Raw genomic sequence first — 25,063 nt, 5'->3', positions numbered from 1 at the left:
CAGAACAGAACTACTTCATGGACAGGTTCTGTAGACTCTTACCAAATTGAGGCTCCAGTAAGAAAAACACCAATTTGCAAAGGCACAGTGGAGACAGGTTTAATGCATTAAATATAACATGAATCATTCACAATAACAAGTTTAGTGTTTCAGGGAACTTTTGTTAATACAACACAGTTGGTCACACAAAATACAAATGCTTCTGTTGATCTGTCTTGGCAACTCAGATACATCAACAGTGCTAACAGTTTAACAGCTTTGTTCTCATCTGACAGAAAATAATGGCAGTTCTGCAAGGCAAATGTTAAACCTGACCGTATGTATTTATTAATTCCACAGTGTTTTGACAGATTATATGGGATGGAACTCAGAGGATGCTGACACGCTCACTGAGGGCTTTCATCTCTGTTTCTTCGGTTTCAGGACTGTCACTGTGGCCAGTGCTTGGATCTATCAGGTGTGTGGGGTACTGCAGCCCCTGCTCGCCTGCATACTGCTCCCACCTTGAGTCATCACTCTCATGGGTGATGTAGCGTTCCCCGATTTTGCATTCCAGCTCTCGTAAATCTAACCAGGTCTGATAATCCTGAGGAAGAAGTTGCAAAATATTACCATAGATATGATTAAAACTCATTAAAACACTCTTTCATTGTTGTCAGCTCCCACAACATATATGTGACCCTTTTTCCTTCCACTCCCACCATGCTATGTCTTTCATCAGGCACCCTGAGGTGACAGCATCAGCACCAAAGCCATCCTATCTACCTAAACTTTGCAAATGTATACTGTTTATAGGATATCAGGCATCAGAAGGTGGGCAATTAATATTTGCAGTCAAGCAAAGCAGAATGTTGGTATTCCTTTGGAATTTAATGCCTACAAATAATCCTTCAGTATTTCAGAGGATCGTTTTTCTAAACTTCTAAGTTCAATGTGAAAATAAAATATTTAAGAGAGAACAAACACATGCATATGCTTTATATCTACCATGCATTTCTTTTACAAGTATTGCCTTGGCTTTAAATATATAGCTTCCAAACAAGTACAGTGCATGACCAGGTGGGCATCTACTTGGATAGTTATCAGGATTACACATACAGATGCCTTTGAAATCTGGTCCTTGGAGTTTCATTATGACCCTTCTTTTTTTGTCTTTTGTTTTTGGTGTGTGTGTGTGTGTGTATGTGTGTGGTATGGTGTGTTTCTCCCTTATCCAATTTTCCTGGTAGGAAAAGAGGTTTAGAAATACTAAATTGTTATTAAATCCTATGAAGTTGCATGCATTTTGGCAAACAAACTGGTATTATAATTATACTTTAAAAAATATGACAAAAGATTCTTATATATAGTATCAGAATCTTAAATATTTAGAAGCTTATTCAACTGAGAAAATATCCAGTGATTGATTTTTACCTGTAACCAAGGGTGACTCAAGGTCTTATCCACGCTATAGCGCTTTCTCATTTTTACTTGCAGCAAGTTATTGATAAGATCAATGGCTGAAAAAAATTTTTATTGGTAAAAATAGATGACATATCTGGAACATATGCATAATTCATTTATAGTTTATTCCACATCTGCTATTTCACACAGTTAAATGCAACACAGTGATAATAGACACTAGAACATGAAGAAAATTCCCCTTGAGAATTCTAAAACCTTGGCCTTAATTTTAGATGTGAAAAAATGAATTGGAAATAATTGTGGAGGAAGGAGTATGAGTCCTTTGTGAGTATGATGTGAATTTCTCTTAGTCTAGTTTCTAATACATTTTTCTGAAGTAGGAGTTTTGTTCAAATATACATCATTTAAATATGTGTTGCACTGATGGCAGGATAAAACTAATATTCAAGAGAAAGCATTTACTAATTTTGTTACACATAAAGTTTGAATACACATAATGGGCTCCGTAGTCTTGAATTAAGCGACAGACATCTGGACACCACATTTAAAAGGAAGAAAATAAAGCATAACATAGGCCATGACTCATGATAAACTTAGAGCCTAAAAATCAATAGCCCAGTGGTGAAACACTTTTGTCTCTTTCTCTTTACTTTGAAAAATAATCCATGAATTGGAATTGTATCAGCCTTCATTGCTCTCATAGGGAAGACAGGTAATCAACTTGTCTAACAAGAATTCTTCTAAGAGGTTAGAATCACAAATCATCCAGCCTCATACTCTGCCTCTGACTGGGACTTCAACAGAGTGTAATTTAGGAAAAAAAGTGATTCTTCTAGTTATCTAGTCTACAAAGCATCTTACCCAGAGTACCATGTAACAGAGTTCTCACTCACCTCTCTGAAAACTATTATTTTCAGCCTATACCATTAATTGTTCACTATTTATTAAATTCATTACCTCATGCTTCCCATTCATTCTTGTAATGACTTCCCATTTCTATCTTTCCTGTTAGCATTTTCTCCCCAAAAAGAACTTAGTGAAATCTGCCAAACTAATGAAAGCATTCACATTCCACCGAAGAGTCCATTCCCTCCCTTAATCAACCCTGGTCATTAAGTTTCTTGAGAGATGGATCTTTCTATCAAAAACCTTTAACAGGTATCTGATAAAGATGCAAATTAACTCCCCAACTTCCTCAACCATCAAGTCCTGAATGAGGGGGCTTTGACTCCATTGTTTGGTCTACATCAGTCTGTGTGGATCTGAAAATACAGTGTCACAGGAGTCCTGAGGCCACCTGGAACAAAGGTCACTTTATTCCCTCAGAATGAATCAGAATCCTTCTCTTATCAGGCAAAGAGAAATGATTTTTACAGGCTTCTGGTAATCTAGAATTGTATCACTTTGATACTAATATTCCAAGTATTTGCCTGCATGGAAGGACTGTAGAATCAAACATCTAAGAATTGCTTGATTGGAGAAAGTAAATGCAATAGCACATATTTAAATGCTGTCTATGCCCCTACACCCTTGCCTTCGCTAGAATACCTTAGGAAACACAGTATTTAGTACAATTTCAAATTCCAAGCATGTGTTCTCAGAGAGCTTTTGAACGTATAGTTCTCTCAGTGAACTGTGTATTGGGCATGGGCTTTAAAACATCCATTCACATGATTTACTCACTGGTGTGTAAAGTGCACCTTCCATTCTTGCTTCTGTGAAGTCACACAGCAAAAATGGAGAATAAGGGGAGACGGGAGAATGCATGTGCTACCGTAAGCATGCCGCAGCATTATGCTTCCCCACACACTGCAGGGGATAAAGACATGTTATTAATTCACTCCTTCTGCTTTGAATTCTATAATTAGGAAGGTAGGAGTACAGCAACTCGACAAAAAGTCTGGTTTGTGCCCAAATGGGCCCCAACAGTGAATCACACTGCCTAATGGGGAAGGAAGTACGGCCAGGGGAGAAACTAGATGTGTCTGAAGGGAATGGAATATGTGAAGATGAAAAAATTGCTCTGCTGAATGAAGCATATAATCACAAGTCTCACTACAGCCGCAGTACACAGCTGACCTGAATAAGCACAGCAAGCCAATGACAAGTACCTCCCAGAGAAAATAGTTTAGGACCTAAGGAGAGAATTAGTGGGAGTGTGTGTGTGTGTGTGTGGGGGGGGGGTGTATCTGTGTATTTATAAATATATTTCACGGCTATTGAGAGCAGAAAACAGAAATAATTAACTATTAAATGTTAGACAATGTAGTTAAATATTGGGAACCCGGTGTTACTGAGAAAAGTGTTTGAGAGTTCCATTCTACTGGTCACTGTTTCTGGAACTCCTAAAACATCCTTTTCATTAATCAAGTCTCATACAACCCAGCATTAAATATACCATCCAAAATGCCTTTCACTAAGCTCACTTTTAAAAAGAGATTCTACTGTTTTTTTGGTTTTTTTTTTTTTTACAATATTCTCTTTATTGACCATGTCTATCGCATATACGTATCATTCATTTATCTGTTCATTCACCAAATATTCCTTAAGGAATTACTGTTGGCAATGACATTGGGAATAAAAAAGGTAATGATAAAGCCCTGAAAAGTCCCCAATCTAATCGCAAAGGCAAAATATGCACGCGCGCGTGCGCACACACACACACACACACACACATAACATGACAAAACGCACCATTTAAAATCTTTGACCTTTAATTAATATCCTACTCAAAGAAAAAAATGTTTTCTTTAGCACTCCCTAAATATAACTAGCTAGGGTCCTAGTGACTAACTGCAGTAGTACAATCTAGTTCACATCTCAACGGTGTTGCAGGATACCAGTGACAAGAATTCTTTTCTCCTATGTTGTGCCCAAAGTTGTCTTTTTATAACTTACCCACATTAATCCTATTTATGTTCTAGATGCAATGGAGAACTTGACTATTCTATATGACAGCTCTTTAAGATTTGGGGACAGTGACGCACCTTAACCTCGTCTTCTGTGGTTCCGTTAGCTTCCTCAGTCTCCCCGTGCACCCTTATTTTATGTTCACTAGCTCTTTTTCAATGTTCCTGTTCACAATGGACCAGAATTTTCCTCACAATTAACTGACAACTTAATTGTGATATTATTCATATAGCCTAGGATGGAAGGTTTTCCTTTTTTAAAAAAATTTCGCATTCATATTCTTAAGTACTCCTAACAAACATATGAAAGTAGTTACTTTTTTTTTTTTTTTGCGGTACGTGGGCCTCTCACTGCCGCGGCCTCTCCCGCCGCGGAGCACCAGCCCCGGACACGCAGGCTCAGCGGCCATGGCTCACGGGCCCAGCCGCTCCGCGGCATGTGGGATCTTCCCGGACCGGGGCACGAACCTGCGTCCCCTGCATCGGCAGGTGGACTCTCAACCACTGCGCCACCAGGGAAGCCCCAGTAGTTACTATTTTAATCTCTATTTTATATAAAAGGAAAAACTGAAACTTCAAAAGGTCATATAACTTGGCCGAAGTCAGACAGTTCCCAGGTAACAGCTGAGTTTGAAACCCAGGGTAACTGGCTCCAAAGCCCATGCTCTTAAATACTATGGCATGCAGTAGCCACATCATACCATTAACTCATTATTATTAACCGATAATAATCTCAAAAACTAATTAAATTTAGAAAATTTCCAATAATGAACATTAAGTTCTTCTTAGGCATGTTTCCACCATACTTTTATGTACATAAGTGCCTAGATTGACCTATCTATCTATCTATCTATCTTTGTGACCTTAGCTCAACATTTCAGCATTCAAAGACTATTCTGAATGTGATGTGATCTCTCCTATCGAAGGGACTAATCCTCTAGCTTTCCACCACTTCCAAACTGAGTAAGCCTATCTGCTATGTATTAATCAAATTACTAGGAACCTTTTTTCAGGATAAGGCTTAAACATAGGACTTGAGGACTCTCCAATAGATTACATGCCCAACTGCCATGCCTATTAATTATTCTTTGAACACACTCATAAATGAGCAATGTTTCCTCCTGGGAGTATCCCATTCAGTCCATATGTTATCATCTTCTCCAAAGGCTACTGTGGGAGATTTTTTCTAATGTTTTATTATAGTTAAGAATCATAAGTCCTTGGTATTACTCCTTCTACCTATCTGGCAATCTTATTGAAAAAGAATGCAATTTTTCTGGAGTAATAGATTCTAAGTAAACTAATATTGACTAGTATTGGTTTTTAGTCATTTCCTTCTCAGTACCAGGATTTGTTTCTAAATATTTGCAAATTATTCATTTAATCATTCATTCTAGGATTTTGACAAGGACAAATATTAAGCTTCTTCTTGAATGATTACAGAATCCATTCTTTCCCCCCTTTAGAAATTCAGAAAATTCTGGCCTGTCTTAAGCATTCTGGTATCTCTCTCATTTTATCCATGATTTACTAATTACCCACAATGGCTCTAGGAGCACCTCTGTTAGCCTCTTTAATATGCAATAAGTCCTGTTCTGAACATCAGTCATAGTTTATAGCTGCCATTGAGTGTACTCTTGTGATACCACTATTTCCCCCCTAGGTACTAGCTCCCAGATGAGACTGCTATGGGTAACCCTCAAATGTAAAGGATCCAAGTTAAGGGAAGAAGGAAGCCAATAGCAAAGGAGCAAAAAGACTAGTAAAACTGGAGTAGCTACAGCAGTCCCAAGAGAGTCAACAATCAGGAAAAAATTCCAAATGGGATCTCAACTCTAGTTCCAAAACTCAAATCAAGACTCAGAATTCTGACCTAGAGGGAATCTGACAGGGTTGGTCTTTGAAACTGCAGGGTGGCTGGGGGCGGAGAAGGAGAGACAATGGGAAAGACAGATATGAAACTGGGCCATTCTGTGAACTTCTTTCAAAAACAAAGGAGAAAGGGACGGTGGTCTGGCTGTGGGAAATAGGAAGTAAGGAAGGGGACTGCAGCAGAATGGGAAGTCAGAAGGAAAGGTGACATGCTGGCATGTCAGCAGAACAGGATACTAGCACCCACGGCGGAAGCTAGAAGGATACAGAAACTCCAGGTTCCCCGGAGCACCAGGAAGATCTGGAGCCCCAGGATAAAGAGATATTTGGGGAAGCAGAGAGTGCCACCAATTCCTGGTACCCCATACTTCCTTCCATAAATATAGCAAAAAGTACATATCCCAATACCTGCCTTTCATGAGGTTAAGGTTTATTGCTACACAGTGCTGGATTCTTCACAGTTTGGGGCAATAAGCAGATGTAATTTAAAACAGCTGTCGTTGTACCTAGGGCCAAAGCTGCGCAGGAAAATCCTCCATTCTCTGAGTTATATTGTTTGTTTCACACCCTCCTTCCCTTATTCTCTCAATTTGAAGAGCCGCTTCTCCACCCCCAAAGAAAACAGGAGCAAAATAGGCAGTGGCTAGTTCCTCCTTCTCTTTGCAGTAAATATGATGGCAACTTTTTTTCAGAGTGGTAGGATTATTTTCTGATTCTACTTGCCCATTTACTCAGAGAGTTAGCCTTTCTAATATTATTCTGAGAGTTCTGTTCTCTTATTCATCCTAAAACTCAATCCCTTCCTTCCATATTTTTAATAAACTGTCTTAAGGCTGAGCTCTCTGAACACCTCAAATAGCTACAGTTGGGCAATGTGAGAAGTCTTTCCTTTTTCTTTCTTATTAGAAAATTTTAAACAATTGTATCGTTCAGATTTTTATTTTAAAGAATCCCCTCTCTCATAAGCACAGAGTTTTGTGTTTTCTAAAATGTCTCTGGCCATGGATTCATATTGATGTTCCCTATAAATTAAAATAAGAGCAAAGAAAATCTGTTTTATGACGTTTAATGTTTCTTTTTTGCTACAACAAATTCTTGGCTAACAAAGTTACTTTTCCCCTAACTTCCTGTACAGCAATTTCTCTTGTTGCCCCATCAGCTGAGAGACTGAAATGTCAGGAAAGCGAAGAGAAACTTTTATCAAACTTTTTTTTTTTTTTTTTTTACCAGTATGTGACTTTCAGCAGATGTTGGGATAGCTGAAGTTATGTGTAAGTATATCTGAACAAAAACAAAATTAAATGGTAGACGCAGGTGCTGAAGGGCTTTATGTTTTAATATGAAAAGAAACGTTCCATCGGTGTTAATTGTATGGATTCTATTTTCTTAGGGTGTCAAAATTCAGAATCATCTTTGAAATTGTGGAAACTATATTGCAGTGATTCTCCATTTCAAAGCAAATACCATGTGTATGGACAATAGGTTCTTAGTATGCAAAAGGGACATTTGCATGTGTCATAGCTATGACTAAACTAAACAGCAACCAAAGCTTGGAGAAAATCCTACAGAAAGAATGGAACTGGACATATCTGAAGACATAATAGGACCCTCAGGTCACACCTCTCAGTCATCTTCCATTTTTCATCTCTTTTTGGCCGAGAGGCTTGCAGGATCTTAGTTCCCCGATCAGGGATGGAACTTGGGCCCCTGCAGTGAAAGCATCCCTGGACTGCCAGGGAATTCCCCCATTTCCCATCTTTCATTTTAGGTACCTGCCTGTCCCCCCATTCTTCCCACTAGATTTCAGCTGCTTTAAGGTCCCACAGATTGTGTATTCATTTTTGCACAATTTCATAAATATTTAAAATCAAATGCATCATTTAAAGTGTTAGGAAAATGCTTGCTAAATAGCATTTGATAGATTGAATACATTAATTAGAAATTTAAATATCCATTTTTCTCAGCTCTAAGTTTTAATATCCACATTATGTGCATATAGTTTGTATAGTTTGGCTAAAAATACTCCTGGAGGGTAGGACATCACACGTCTACAAACGGATCACAGGATCAATGACTTCCATCAGAAAATCAGAATAATGCTGAGAGGATCTGCAATACAGATCACGTTTACTTTACAGTGTTTATTTGACATGAGAGAAATTATCTATGAAACCCTGGGGCTGACCTGTTTTGTCCAGACATGGTAGTTTAGAAAAAATTGTTTTTTCCATACTGTCTTTCGTCCAGCTGCAAATTATTGAGGTACAAATTTTCAAATTAGAAACCAGATCAGGACTATCACTCTAGTGATGGAGTCTTCATCTGTCACTACTGAGCTCCTTGTTTTCTTTTTTCCCTTTCCATTCTGCCTCACTGCCTGTCACCCTGTAGGCTCAGTACTTCTCCCTTTGGCTTGATTCATGCTGATGGTAAGTTATGTGTTTATTTAAAAAATCGTTTTGCAACCCTTCACATTCCAGCTCTCAACCCAGCAAGCTGTTGCCCCGGCAACACTAAGTGGGACACTCCTCTCAGGGGCTGAAACCAGAGGCTGCCGGCAGTAAACAAGGCCGCTGGAAATCATCATCTCACTGGTTCCTGAGTCAATTACCGCAATCCAATGAAGTGCAAGACCTTTAGAGACTCAAGCAGGGTCTTTCCTTTCCCAGTTCTTTCCTCTGTAGAAAGTTATTCTATCATTGGGTAGTCCTTTGCTTTACATTCAGTTTAATTTCCACCTGAAGACTAGAAAGACTATCTTGGAAATCATGAATTGTTTAAACACAGCATACAGCAGCCCCCTAACTGATGCCAAATTGATTCAAAATTTAAAGTCTAAATTAAAATATATTTATAGTAGTTTAATGAAGTTTGGGGTGAATTTTTCTTTTTTTCATTTTCACTTTGGAGAGGTTTCTGGGTGTTTTTTTTTTTTTTGGTCTTTTTTTTAGTGCTGATACTCAAGCCAAAGGTCAAGTGAAAAAAATCGTTAGGGGCCTCCAGGTGTCGGTAGTTTTAGAAGCACCTCAGGTGTTTCTAATATGTGCTCCTAGGGTTGAGAATGGCTGTACTAAGCAGTGCGTTTCAGATTTTTACACCCATATGAATAATCTAGGGATCTTAAACTGTAGATTCTGATTAGGTAGGTCTGGGGTGGAACCTGAGAGTCCCAGGTGGAACCTTAGACCACATTTTGAATAGCAAAGGACTAGGGGTATGAAAACACTGAAAATAGTTAAAAACTGGTTTAATATTGTTCAAAGGGCCCAAGAATAGATGGATATAAACATAGAGAAGGTCCCATCCTGTTCAGTATTCTGGAACAAAGACAATAGAAAGGTTTCAGAATAGCTTCTACTCAGAGGATGCCGACAGGAAGAGCAAACAAGTTGGATTACACAAATAAGTTCCAAGATAACTACATACATATATAGCTATACTGGTAAGATAACATTTAACAGGGACAAATGAAACAGAGTCCTCTATTTAGCCACCCCCCCGAAACCAAACCAGTCTAAGTACAGAATTGAAAAATGTGGCTTATCAACAACATTTATAAGAAAAAATTCAGGGTCCTAAATGCACAGTAAACTCAACATGAGTCTACAATTTATACATAAATCAAGTGTTATTTTATGCCATGCTAAAAGAAATGTGTTCTTTATAATGAAGGAATGGTGGATTCACGTTACTCTCAGGCTCATTGAACCTTGAGTCAGAACAGTTTTGAGGTTTGATTTAAAAAGAACATAAAGAGGGGAGTGTCTGGACCAGTGTGAACAGGAGGTTAAAGAAAAAACTGACTGCCCAGGAGAAGAGAAAGCTTGGGGCGACATGATGGCTGTTTTCAAACCTCTGAGATAAGCTTTTATTTGGAAAAAGGATTGGGTTTGTTTCTACCAGTGGGTAAAAACCCAGAGACATTTTGTTCATTGTGCTAGGCTCAAACTGAGAAGAAATAGGGCTCCTCATGAAATTGTACATTTTCTATTACAGTAGCAACATAAGAGTATTCTGGGTAATTGCTCAGTGGATTGGTATTGTGGAACAGTACAGGGGTAGGATAAGATTGTTAATATTCTGTATTTTGAAATATTATTCTGTGTTGTTATTGTGAAAGAAAGCAAATTTACAGAATATTTAACAGTTGTTGTTCCTATATCCTGACGTCTCCACATATATTTAGATGTCACATTTCAACTCAACTAGGATATACATTCAGAAGAGAAATTTTATTTTTATAATTGGGATATATAGGAAACATTTCAGTTTGGAGCACAAATAAACAGCCAATTTTTGAGCACTTATAATGCCAATGTTCTGGCTAAAACTTCTTCAGATCAGTTTCTCTCTACAAATTATCATTTGTTAGGAAAAAAATCTCATTAATTATATTTTATTTGCTATCAAAGGTTCCTTTCCTGGTCGGACACCTTTTCAGATATTAACTCATTTGGATTTTGAAATATGTATGTATGTGTGTGTATGTATATGTATATAAACACATACACACATACATATGTTTAAAAATTCACTCTACTAAGTAGATATCATTTAAACCATTGTATGTCTTTGGCTCATAATTTTAAAGTTCCTTATTACTGAACAAAAAGCATACTCTTTTCCAAAAAAATTAAACGCAAGTAATCCTAGAATTTCAAATAGAGATTGTTTAAAATGTTAAAACCCAGTGGAAGTTGTGACCCACATCATTCACTATAGTTTATCAATCATAGAATCTCATGGTACCCAGTCCAGCATTTTTAAGTACTTTACTGCCTAGTCCCCTTGCATCTCCTCCATGCTGTTATGTCTGACAGTGGTGCTAATATGTTGACAAATCAATCTATTCATTAATATTCAGCAGGCTTGCTGGATCCGCAAGGCTCATAAACTGTTACAAACACAGTTTAATTTTTAAATGACAATTGTCTTTCTTTTGTTTCTCATACCATTGGATTTCTGGGTCTCATCTACCCGAGGCTCATTTTCAATAGGGTTATTTTTTGTTTTGAACAATATGTAGTGAAAGAGGGACCTACAGCTGGTTCCTTTTCATGGCAAAGTGCTACTTCCAACTTAAGTGTTTAGCGTTCTGGAACACTGTTGGATTTTGAAAACATACCATGTGGTAATGGTGCTAGGCTTTTATTTAGCTTTGCTTTGTGTTTGTACTGGCTGTATTTTTCATCTCCAATTTCTGGGGGAAAAACGCACTTGTGACCAATTTTATTTGAATTTACCGCATTGAATGGCAAAAAAAAAAAATAGCTTTTAAAATAAAATTTAGATGCTTGGATAAATTTAGTGGTATATTATTATAGCCATTCTATGCCTTGCGATGCCATATATTCTGCACTGAACATAAATGTCAGCAGAGGATTGAGACCAAATGGAAGAATAAACTACAGCTGCACTTATCAGGGGAAAGAAGCAGCAGAAATATTATCATTGAGACTGTTGGATTGTGCAGTGGAAAAAAACCTGTGTCACGGGTGCACCATCCCAAGTTGATAATTTTGAACTAAAGATAAGTTATAGGATTAATGCAAAGGCATTTCCTTTTCTTTTTTTTTCCTTTTCACATATGTCAAGGCTTCATGTCTGATCTTAATTCTTGATTATATCAACTAACCATGTGACTCTGAAGCTGAGCAGTGACAACACAGCAGGTGATATGAGAATAGGTGCTTCTTCAGACTTCACCTGCAAGCACAGAAAATGATCTCTGTCTGCGGGGGTCGTGGGCTCTTTGTGAGACAATTTCTGAGGTTGCCTCTGTGTTGATTACTGTCTGCTTGCCTCCCTAATGGCATATAAAGGAATATCAAAACTCAGAAGGCAAAAATAGTAATTTATCCAGTGATCATCATGGTCTATTACTAACCTTCCTCAAATTTACTGTGTCTCTAATTGAACACATCAATTCAATCTGATGATGGAAGTGTACTTTTACTCTAACAGAGGCTTTCGCATCACTGCAGGTTTGTCATCATTCTCCTAGTAGGATGATTTGCACTGAAGCAAATTATATTTCACCTTATTAGCTATATAACCCACCTCACATGGTTACCTGTGTCATCTCTCTTCTCCTTCTAAGAATAAACTCTTTGGTAAAAAATGCTGTATAAAAAAGCCATTTATAAAATAGAATAATTTAAGATGTGTTAGGATCTTGACCAACTGAAGGAATGTAGAAAAAGAGAATTAATTTGACTCTCACACTTGCAAATTCTCCTTTGTGTGGGCAAAGCAGGTTTAGAGATTTAAGATTACATCTTCTTCATCTGCTCAGTCACCATGCAAGGATTGGTATTATAGAAAAGGAACTATAACCCTCTAACTCTTCAGTAATATTCACATATAAAATAGTATATATATATATATGTATGAGTATATATAGATAGATAGATACAGATACATAGATATAGTTTGTATATTTAACATGATAGACAACTTTTAGACCAGGTGTGCAAGAATTTTAGTCACACAAAAGGTTGTACTCCACTTATTCCTGGAACTTTCTTGCACTTTTGTTCCTTATTATTATTTTTTTTAAAAGTGTCATATGCACCTGGTAAAAGCTCTAAATCAATCAGTAGGAAGAGTTCAAATTAAAAGATAAAACCTAATATCTCATTATTAAACCTCTTTTAGCTATGTAAAAAATTTCTTCTGATTACCTCTACACCTTAAAAAAAATATGTGCAGTACCATTTATGCTTGATTCACTAACTGTAAGCTATTCAGAGTATGGATGAATGCCAGTCTGTGAAATGTTTATTAGTTTACAATGAGATAAGTATAGAAAGTGAGACTAAGTCTTTGGAAACTTTCACAGCATTTTGACATTGCTGTCGCATTTTTATTATATTTCACAAAGTACTGATCCATATGTTTGGAAATTAAAATAAAATAAAACTGGTCCTTTATCACACAGTTTGAGAAGAACCACCTTAAAAACAAAACAAAATAAAACATTGATTCTCTTCCATTAAGGACAATGAATCATACATTTCAGCTTTTTCTACCTCATTGTCCTCCTTTATGCAATTAATTCAGTTACATTAAATTAATGTACTGGCTACTGTTGTAATTTAGAACAGTGCCTGGTGCACAACACAGGATATATATATATACATATGTATATATAAAACATTTATTCAAAAGGATTAACTCTATGATTAAATCATATACTAAATCATGCATGTGAATGTACTGGGCTGGCCAAAAAGTTCATTCGGGCTTTTCCGTACAATCTTACGGGAAAACCCAAATGAACCTTTTGGCCAACACAATACGTAAGCCAGTCCATTCACCTCGGCAGAATCGGATATGAGCTCTGTGCACGTTACAGCTCTTACAGCTCCTGTCACCTCTTCTCTGTCCTCCTTTCCAGTGTGAAAGAAGTTTCACTATTTACACATCCTTCTGCATAATTATAATGAAGTCAGATATGCTTGCTCTAAAGGTTTTCTATAATTTAAAATTAATAAGCAATATGTGGAATAATTTATATATAACTATTATGAACTATAGGATTATAACTCATACCCCCTATAGTCTATAACCTACAACCCTACAACCTGTAGCATCAAATTTCTACACCTATGCCCACTCAAAAGAGAATTTTCAAGTGTTAAAAGGATTCTCTCTTCCTATATTCCCTTAATCGCTCAAAATCTTGACACACGTTAGTTTTTTCTTTATTACACATAACTTTATTACACAAATTTTTGCATTTCCTGGAGTTTCTTTTTTCTTCTTTCATCTGGACATAGGAAGCTTGTCAAGAAGCTTTTTCTTATTTTTGTTCTTACTATTTTCATGGAAGTCTATATTGAAATACATTCAACATTTGGAACAAATTACATGTCCTGATATTAAATATCTGATAAAAAAATGATGTGGGGCTTCCCTGGTGGCGCAGTGGTTGAGAGTCCGCCTGCCGATGCAGGGGACACGGGTTTGTGCCCCAGTCCGGGAAGATCCCACATGCCGTGGAGCGGCTGGGCCTGTGAGCCATGGCCGCTGAGCCTGCGCGTCCGGAGCCTGTGCTCCGCAATGGGAGAGGCCACAACAGTGAGAGGCCCGCATAACCACAAAGAAAGAAAAAAAAAAAAAAAAGAAAATGATGTGGATACAAAAAAATGTTACGGATAAGAGGAATTTTTAATTCATCTAAATTTGAATATTGGAAACTTACTAAAATTTTTTTTAGAGCACTGTCAGCTGTCAGGTCTTTCAGGGGATCAGGGCTCCCGAGCAGTGTTTTAGAAAGTGTGCTCCATGGACTTCTTACAGTCTCAGAGCAAGATGGCAGTTTATGGGGGTGGAGTCTGGGAATCCCCATTATTAACTAGCTCCTCTGATTAACTGCTGGCATGCCAAAGTTAAAAAATGTCTGCTATATATTTAGAACGAGACAATTACAGGTAGTTTAAAATGAGCCATGATCAAGTAGGTTCTTTGGCAAAATATTAGTAATCCCCTACCTTGCAAATATTCCTGTGTTCTGACTGTTAGGTAGTTTTTCCATTTCCTGTTTATAAGCTCTACATCCCTGTTACCTAGTTCTTTTTTTTTTTTTTGGTACGCGGGCCTCTCACTGTTGTGGCCTCTCCCATTGCGGAGCACGGGCTCCGGACGCGCAGGCTCAGTGGCCATGGCTCACGGGCCCAGCCGCTCTGCAGCATGTGGGATCTTCCCAGACCGGGGCACGAACACGTGTCCCTTGCATCGGCAGGCGGACTCTCAACCACTGCGCCACCAGGGAAGCCCTGTTACCTATTTCTTAAGTTATAGACTGAGTCTTGGTTGCAATTTTCTGGTTTTTTGGCCATGTCCATCCAGGATTCACCCTTATTATGTACTAAATGTGACAAACATGGAGGACAATCTGGCCTATCTTTTGTTATTTTGGAATTGCTAAAAATGCAATGAAAGAAAGGGCATATTGGTACATGATCAAATAAGGTGCAATTCTCTTTAGTTTCATCTGATTATCTAAAAAAAACGTTTAAGTGACAATGGGCTGCCTGTTCCATAAGATGAAGTAAATCTGCCTAATCAAGTAATTATTTGAAAATAGGTGAACAAGTCCTTTCAAGGAACTGAGAAATGTCATAGCCATCCTATGTGCTGAGGACTAAGCTTAACCTAGTATGAGATAAAGCTGGAGGTGAGAGTGAGGCCATGTCTAATTACTGACAGGTAGTAATGGATAAACTGGATGCTCAAATGGCCATCAGATAGTCACAATGATGAAATGAAACAAGGTACAACACACTGCCTTAGAATGAACTGAAATGTTCTCAAACTCCTCCCTTCCCATGATTACCTAAAGTCTCCTTTTGTGCAGTTATTTGTAATCATATGATTCATTCTGGAGTGTTTTATTGTATACATGCATTTTTATTTAGTTATATATGTACAGCGATATATAATTTATACAAGTATTTAGTTATATATATAACTGTGATTAAATATGTGTTTAGTTACATACATAATTATATAACTGTATGTATGTTGTAGAACTAAAATATATATATACAGAGAGATCGATTGATCATGTAAAGTGATTGGAAATAGTGTTTAACACATTTAAGGTAATCTAGTTATGTCAATCACTGTGCTAACCACTTTCCAGTGCAATTTCATTTAATACTTAAAATAATCCAGTGAGTTAGTAACTAGTGTCACTATATTGCAGACAAGAAAACTGAGACCTGAAGGAATAAGTAACTTGGATGAGGTCACCAAGATGCTGAGTGGAAGCACCTCAGGTCTTTATCACAACATGATCCTGTTTCCCTGTCTTTTTAGACATTACTAAAAATTGTGCTGCTACACTAGCTCTAAGCTAGTGAAAACATATTAAAAATTTAATGTGACAGCATTGCTAAATCCACTGGAAAGGATAATCAAGTGGCTGTAAATGCAGTCGGTAAGAGCATCTGCCTTGGAGCAGGCTGACAGGATTTGCACCCTAGCCCCACCCAGGGAAGCCACTTAACCTTCTACATCTGCAGTGCCTCATCTTTAAAATGGAAACAATTATAGTATCTACTCAAAGGTTGGGGACAATTAAATAAGTTCATATATGTAAAGTGTGTAAAGTAGTGCTTGGCTACAGTGCAAAGGTTATAGAAGATAAGTTATTCTTATTTTTTTTCTTTCAAAATTTAATTAATTTTACTATTACCATTTTACCTGTAACATTTGCTAAGTTAAATTTTCCCCAATTTTTTTCTCATTTTTCAAGTCATGCTTTAATTTACAAAAATATCTGTTTTTATAACGGCCATCTGTTAATGCTTTTGTGCTTGTTTTTAGCCTAGTACCTTTTCCCTGCAGGAACTTCCTCTCTCCAACCTGGAGGGGCTCTCCATCATCCACACTGCCAATCAGAGCCAGGCTCCTGCACTGACAATGTGATTGTTCCCAGGGTATTACAGGATTTAAGGGCAGCCAATCAGTGCCCCTTTCAGAGACTCTACAGCTACTGACAGATAATTATGGTTCCATTCTGAGTCATGTACAATGGGTAGCATGTAAGCCTGGAGCTGCTGGGAGATCACTTTGTACCTCATGAAAAGCCCACCTGAGAAGGAAGCCATCATAAAGTAAAGCAGAGGTAAGAGAGAGAAATGTGACACTTGAACTATAGGATCCAGATGAATGGAGTTTACCTTCTGGAGTTCCCCAGTTGTGTGAGTCAATAAATTATCTCTGCCTAACTTTGAGATCAGTTTCTATTATTTGCATGCAAGAGTCCTGATTAACTCACTGATAAATTATTAGTAAGCATATCTCTAATGCCAATACTCAGCTTATTATATTATAATAGCAAGAATAATTAATGAGTTTAAAATATTCCCTATAGGTTGCTAAATATCAAGACATTAGAAATAAGCATGCTTTGGTGTGCAACAATGTATGCTGTAAAGAATGGAGAGAAACCAATGATTTCAAGTCCAAGCCCTACCACTGTGTGACCTTAGGCAAGTCATTGAACCTTTCTGGTTTCTAACATAGAGACTAAATCAAATTACTTATTAGAGGATTGCTGTGAGGATCAAATGGCACAATGATAGCTCAAGCACTCCAATATATAGTATTATATTTTACTGAGTCCATGTCTACACTAACAGAAAAAAAAAAGCACGATAAAGGAATTTTCTCTTCCTGACACATCTACGTACGTTACAAAGACCTTACAACTTTCTTTTATCTTTTGCTTTTTCATGCCAAGAAAAAAAGTACAACTAACAATTTTTCTGAAGAACACTTGGGAAATGTGCACATCAGTTTGCATATAATTTCTAAAATTATACAATCAATTCTTGGTTACTCGCCAGAGCAACTGCTTAGCTTAGTGTTCTGCTATCCTTTTCCTAGATCCAAATCCTTGGCTCACCCCACACCTGCGTTCTATAAATGCCTCTCACATCCTTTATCTCTTTCAGCCTCTATTACAACTTCATTATATGGGCAGGAATCATTACCCTGTTTTACAGATGAGACACTGAAGCTCAGAAAAGGTAAGTGATGGCTAATTAGAATAGCAGGAAGTACAACATCACAAACTGCTTCACTGCTGACCCTTACCTTTGATTTAGAGTCACCGAGGTGCCTAGATTTTTACTTCCTTGCATTTGGAATTTTAGTGGTTCTGGTGTGGTTTACAGTATCCTGAGACTGAAAATTCACTAATTTCAGTTGTGACCACCCTTTGCCTGATACTAGTTTGCTTGTGTATTCATCAGATCCTACGTGCTTAAAATTATTTGGTACCGGCCCTGTGATAATATCTAATCAGGAAATTATTTGTTCCCAACAAGACAGTGGAATAGAATCTGGGCCGGTAATTACTTTTGTAACACCTCAGCTAATATTATGACATAATTTAATGAGCTTTTCTTTATATTCAATAATACTTCTGTTCGTACACCAGCAGGTAAGTAACTCATTTGTCATCTGAGCTTCATTTAGCAAATAGTACAACTCCTGTGCCTCAAAGGCAAGGATGAGCTAGAAAAAGATACTGAGAAGAGAGGCCAGTTAATCCCCAAACTGATACTTGAGTCATTTAGAAGAAGAAGATTCTACCTGAGCTGGTTTCCATATCACTTTGTCTGATTGGCAGGACATTTGTAGTGCTTAGACATATCTATAGCCAAGTCAAATGTGTTCTTTCTGGTCAAATATAAATGCCTCTTGAATAATCCCATGTAATTCCCTCTTTGTAAAACGCTGTGGCTCTTCCTTTTCTTTCTTCAGTGACTGGCCTAAGTTCCATCTCCCCTGAAAATGCAATTCTGACTAGTCAAGTCCACAGTGATTCTCCCTCCTCTGAACTTGGAGACCCTGATTTTATACCAAGCTAACAAGTCAAGGAAATAAATGATCATTTTCCCAAGTTCATATAACTCATCTCCCCAACAAATTTTCAAGGACATTTTATGAAAACTTGAAGGATATTTTATGTTTTGCCCTTTACATTCATATTACTTATGCATGTATATTGTGGTTTCCCAACAAGAGTTTCTTGAGCTGTTGATATCTACGCCTCTGGCTTCTACTACTAGTGATAATTAAACATTCATACTCTATAGCGTCTATCTACACAGAAAGCCAGCATATTTCCATGATACCAGAGAGTGGGCATCATTTGTTCCACTACTTCAAGAAAAAGTACTCTACTACTCCAAGAAAAAAAATTTTTAATGTGAAGGCTATTTTCTTAATGTCCTATTCTTGCATAACAGGAAAATGTATGACTGGCTTTAGAGATATTTCAGATTTGCACTGTGGTAACAACATCAAGTTATCTTACTGGATTTCTAGATTATAGATATCAAACATACCTTGAACTGTATTTAAAGGTAATGTTCCCTGACAAGGTCACAAGGTTATTTGATAATTCTCTCCTTTCTGCCTCCTGGCTGAGAAAAAGAATTACACTTCCCTTTTTTCCCCTATTGAATTATCCTAAATATTTCATTAATCCTTTGGCTACATGGTAGTTCTTTTTAAGGTCACAGATTCCTTCAAAATATATCCACCTAGCTATGATTTACAACTAATTAAATGATGTTAAAGGTTGTTGACAAAATCAAAACTACAATGAGGTATCACCTCACACCAGTCAGCATGGCCATCATCAGAAAGTGTGCAAATAATAAATGCTGGCGAGGTTGTGGACAAAAGGGAACTGTTGGTGGGAATGTAAATTGGTGCAGCCACTATGGAAAACAGTGTGGAGGTTCCTCAAAATACCAAAAATAGAGTTGCGTATGATCCAGCAATCCCACTCCTGGGCATATACCCAGATAAAACTATAATTCGAAAAGATACATATACCCTTATGTTCATAGCAGCACTATTTACAATAGCCAAGACATGGAAGCAACGTAAATGGCCATTGACAGAGGAACGGATAAAGAAGATGTGGTATATATGTACAATGGAATATTACTCATCCATCAAAAACAATGCAATAATGCCATTTGCAGCAACATGGATGGACCTAGAGATTATCATACTAAGTAAAGTCAGTCAGACAAAGACAAACACCATATGATATCACTTATATGTGGAATCTAAAATATGATACAAATCAACATATCTACAAAACAAAAACAGACTCACAGATATAGAGAACAGACTTGTAATTGCCAAGGAGGGGAGGGGAGGGAAGGAATGGGCGTTTTGGATTAGCAGAGGCAGACAATTATATATAGGATGGATAAACAATAAGGTCCTACTGTATAGCACAGGGAACTATATTCAATATCCTGTGACAAACCATAATGGAAAAGAATATAAAAACGTATATATATATATATATAATGTGATATATATAGATATATAATGCGTATATATATATATATATATATATATATATATATGTATGTATAGCTGAGTCACTTTGCTGTACAGAGGAAATTAACACAACATTGTAAATCAACTATACTTCAATACAATTCTTTTAAAAAGGTTGCTGCCAATAGTAACTCAAAGCTCTGATAATAGATGGATTGTGCCATTTAATATGAATGTAGTCTAAGAACTAATTGTCCAAGCAATTTATACATGCTTTTTTCCAATTTCTGCACCACCACGTGCAATAACAGGTATCAAATAGATGTTTATCTATGAATGTATTTGCCTCTTTTAGTGGTGGAAAATCTCAACAAACTTAGAACTAGATGTTGCCTGAAAACTAAAAAGGAAGCAGGACCAGTGGTTACAGAATGTACGCTCAGAACATCTGGGTATAAATTCTGGCTCTGCCACTTACTAGCTTTGTGATTTTGGCAGGCGGTTCTCTTCTTTTGATTCAGTGTTCTCACTTGAAATATAGATATAATAGTTAAACCTATCTTCACATTTTGTGTGTGTGTGTGTATGTGTGTGTGTGTGTGTGATTTAAATAAACTCCAAAGCACGTTCATGAGGAACTGCTTTCTGAAGCATGCAGTGAGCCATTTTCGCTGCCCTGACTGCCCCACCACTTCTTTTAAAACTATCTATCACCCTTCCTTTAAGAAGGAATTAAAACTATCTATCACTCTTCCTTTAATAAGGAAACATTTATTAAGAAGAATTTAATTTTAAATAATGCAACACTGCCAAGGTAATCTACCCTAAAAAAAAAAAAAGTATCAGAGATACATATAAGAAATTATACGTAAAGGTTATCTAACACTGAACAAATAGAAATAACCTAAAAATATAATAGTGGGGAATATGTATAAAATATTATACATGCTCTAATGTCACATATAGGAAAACAGTATACAAAGAATGTGGTATACTAATATATGTAATGTGACAATTAAAATATCAATATCATAAGGTTCTTGTGTCCATAATAAGTTAAAAGTGCTTAACATAGAAATAGGCATATAGTAAATAAAAGATTACTGTTAGTAAAGATCAAGTATTACCATTGTATCAATGTGTAAACATTTATAAGTCCTAAGGAAATACACCAAATATTAACAGTTTCTTTTTATTTCATTTACCTTTTAATGTGTATTTCTCAATTTCTCTATAATACATATACTTTTTACCAGTAGATATTTTTGTCTCCATTTCCTTTACTTCTCCATCCACCTCAATAAATTTGTGCCCCTGCCTTAGTGGGCAATTTGCAATAAGTATTTATCAATTTAAAAATTCACAACTGAATTAATAATATAACACAATGATTAAATCATTCTCACTTTTGAATGGAAGATATTACCTTCATGAGAGATTTCCTTCCAGGGATTTGGTGGATACATGAAAGCTGCATTCTGGATTTGGTCATGGATGTCCTCATCTTCATTAAATGGGAATGTGCCACTTAGGCTTACATAGATGATGACCCCAACAGACCACATGTCTAGAGAGCGATTATAGCCCTTGTTCCTTAGAACCTCAGGAGCCAGGTAAGCTGGGGTACCCACCACTGACCTCCGGAAAGACTTCTCTCCAATGATCCGGGCAAAACCAAAATCACAAAGTTTCACCTGTTGATAATAATGGTTTGGAGATATAGTAAGGTCACAAATCGTGTGTCTTAGTCCACATCCGCTAAAAAACAACTATAATATTTTACATATATTGTATGGATTTCTCATGGTAGAATAGTCATTTTCCATTTTATGTACTTGAAGATAGTGGTGTATGTACTGATACAAAAGTATGCTTTTATTCATAAAAATATCATCTAAACATTCTCCTTCCCTCCTCCATAAAACCAGAGGTAAATGTGAAAATATGTATACACAGAAGTGGGTAATATTGTTTTACCAGACAGGAAAACATCATGCAAACTGATGGATTTAACTCAAGGGCTTATGATAAGTAAAGGTTGAAGGATAAGCACAAGGACGCATCATGCCACCCACAATAATCCTCAAAATTAGCTCTGCACGGACACCTAGCCAGGACCTGAGGGTATCAGGGAGCCAGGGCAGAACAGCCACCTCAGTCACTTCAGATGTGACAGTTCCTGGGAAGAGATCCAGTTGTTTTGCATCCTCTGAGTTGAGGAAAAGAAACTTTTTTCCTTGCCCCTGAGAACAACACTGAACTGCAATATCTTGCCTAACATTAGAGAGCTGGTAGCATCCCTGGGACTCTTAAGTGTCTCCCTCTTAGGCCAGTGCTCCCAGCATTGACCTAGTGCTGCCAGTTCTCCAGGACATCCACACGACAGAAGCAGAAGCAAGATGAGAGGCTCAGTGTGCATTATTAAGGCAGGCTGAACTGAGATGCAGAGCGACAAAGCTGCAGTCCCCACAATATAAGAAGGGTAACAAATGGATGAAAACAGACAGGTGAAACTTGAAACAAAGGTTTTGAGGAGAAAGGGTGACAGAATGCTGCAGGGGAACCAGTGATGCTGTCGGCTGGCTTTTTGCTGAGAGGCTTTTATACTTGCCTGAGGGAAAGGATCAGCTGATGCTAGCAACACGTTTTCTGGTTTGAGGTCACAGTGAACAATATTTTTAAAGTGTAGATGACGCAAAGCTACAAGTATCTATAAAGGAAAAAATCATCAAAATCATTTTATTTTAGTCTAAAAGTTTATTTCAAAATGTTTTCTACTAGGACATAAAGTTAGAGGGTCAAGAGAAAACTCAAAATGAATGGTTGAGTTTCTTTATACTCCAGTCCCTGAAATGAGCTAGATTAACACAGCAGGTTTCTAAGGAAACTTTAATGGAAAAAGTATCATATTATGGTATCCATATAGCAACCAAAACAGGTATAGATAAAAGAATTCAATGATATCAAACAAGGATACATATTCCTGAATATTTTCAAAGAATGAGGACTCAGTCACTGTGCATTTTAAAATTTCATGAGTAGCTTTAATACATGGGCCTGCACACACATTATTCACTTGGTACGTATCCTGAACTCTGGATGCTACAGATATAAATTAGAGAACACAATAAGCCACTGCAACTTTTTTTTAAAGTGTAGTTTAGACTGGGGAGGTAGGGACTAAACAACAAGGGTAGAAAGCTCTAGGTAAACAGTGATAACATTTGATATTAGATATTACCTTTTTTTTTTCTGACTCTAATTGATTTCTTACCTGAGTAATTAAAAACTTCGTTATGTGCTCTGGCAACCTGCCCTTTTCACTTGACAAGATCATCTCCAGCATGTCTCCATGGAGTTTTTCCATAACAACAAACACTCTTTCAGGCGTCTCAAACATACACTCCAAATTTACAACACCAGGGTGATGAAGGTTCTATTAAAGATAAATAAAGCACTTGAAGAAAATGAGTTTTTTGATACTGTTTGGCAAGCTCACTGATTATACAAAACTGTTCAAGTTTAAAGCTATGGAGAAACCCACACTTAAGATTTTTAACACCTCTAAATTCCACATGTGCTGCCTTATATTTTTGAAACTCTAATGCCTCCAAGAAATACATCTTTACTTTCTGTGCATAGTGAAATTTTTTTTTCTATGCTACAAATCCAAGTTCCAGCACAGTGAATTGCTAATTAGGTTTTAATTAGAATACCATACTGAGAAATCTGTAATTTCTTAGGATCATCTCCAATATTAAGCATACTGTCCTAAATAAGTTTACTAGGCCATCTCTACACACTTCGTAGAAATTTAAGGTAGACAAGATGAAGTATATTCATGGAGTGCATCTGACTGCACTGATGAAGCACATTAGTCAAAACCTTTTGGCACTGCTCTGCTCTTGGAGGCTGCTCTACTTTGCTACAGAAGCTCTTACACAGAGTAAAGACCCCCATGAAAACAGAAAAGAAATGATTATTGAGCCCTGTTTTGTTCAGGACACCATGCTATGTGGTAGTGCTGCATGGTTCTCAAGCACTCAGTAAATATTTCCACAATAAAGTAATGGCCAATAATGACAGGCTGAATTTGGCTTGACAGGCTGTCACACATGTCAAGTAAAGTTACTTTTAATATTAGATGGGCCCCTGTAATGATGCTTAAGTCTGAATGTTGGTCTGGGGTCATCAACAAAAGCCTTTGATCATTTGACTTTTAATTTTTTTTTTCTGCACATGACAACAAAAAATCCTAACATTAAAAGAACTATTACATATTCCACTTATATTTCAATGAAAAATGGGGGAAAAAATCATCATGAATAAAAACTACCAAAAGAAAAAAATAGGGACTAACTTTAATGTGCTAACAGCTGAACAGGCAGAAGAAACTGCATCCTTTATTCTAGGGAAAAAAAATCTCAGCGAGCAATAAAATTAAATGTAAAATGAAAATTCCACAAATTACTGGAAACCTGAAATGGTTCACTTTTCAGACCTCACAGACAGATGCTGGGTGGTGAGCAGTAGAGGGGGATGTGGGTGAACCTGCACTGTCATTGTCCTCCATGCTACTCATCGGCATAGAAAGCCTGGCATCAACTCAACATGGAGCTACGGCTGTGGTTGGCACTAGATCCCGTGATGATAACCTCTCAGGGTGCCCTTCCACTACTCTGGCAATTTTGATCTCCACCTCAGACATCTGATGGGTCTTTCTGATTCTGAGGCCTTGGTGCCCAATCGTGCAGTATAATGTGGTCATTGTATAGCAAGGTACTGAATGTGGTCTGAGAGAGGCCTGCACACCTACCCAATGGCCTTTCACCTCTTGAGGGCTGGAGTGATTATTCTTGAAACAGTCAAATCTGGCTACTTCAGATAGACTAGGCCCCCAGAGTTATTCTCTCCTGGTCAGAGCTCAAGTACATGGAACAACTGTGGGATTAACAAAGCTCACGCTGTCACTACTCTTAAATTTCTTTGTCCCGACTGCCTACCAATAGGACCAGATAGCTGGTTGGCTTTGACCACTGTGGGAGTGCCAG

The 25,063-nt window shown here is 37.3% G+C and overlaps 1 protein-coding gene across 2 annotated transcripts in view; it reads right to left on the bottom strand.

Moving 5' to 3' along the window:
- Positions 1 to 367: 367 nt before the first annotated feature.
- PRKD1 (protein kinase D1) overlaps positions 368 to 25,063 on the bottom strand; it is a gene marked incomplete at both ends in the record, with an annotated part of 167,343 nt that continues 142,647 nt past the window's right edge. For both annotated transcript variants that reach the window (XM_079698833.1, XM_079698832.1), the window contains 5 exons: positions 368 to 586; positions 1,414 to 1,499; positions 21,439 to 21,706; positions 22,624 to 22,722; positions 23,287 to 23,448. In XM_079698833.1, the coding sequence (XP_079554959.1) occupies positions 368 to 586; positions 1,414 to 1,499; positions 21,439 to 21,706; positions 22,624 to 22,722; positions 23,287 to 23,448 (834 nt within the window). The remainder of the gene's footprint in view (positions 587 to 1,413; positions 1,500 to 21,438; positions 21,707 to 22,623; positions 22,723 to 23,286; positions 23,449 to 25,063) is intronic.

This window comes from Hyperoodon ampullatus (assembly GCF_949752795.1).
Source record: "Hyperoodon ampullatus genome assembly, chromosome: 3".
Lineage (NCBI taxonomy): Eukaryota > Metazoa > Chordata > Mammalia > Artiodactyla > Ziphiidae > Hyperoodon > Hyperoodon ampullatus.
This window is presented reverse-complemented; position numbering and strand designations above follow the sequence as displayed.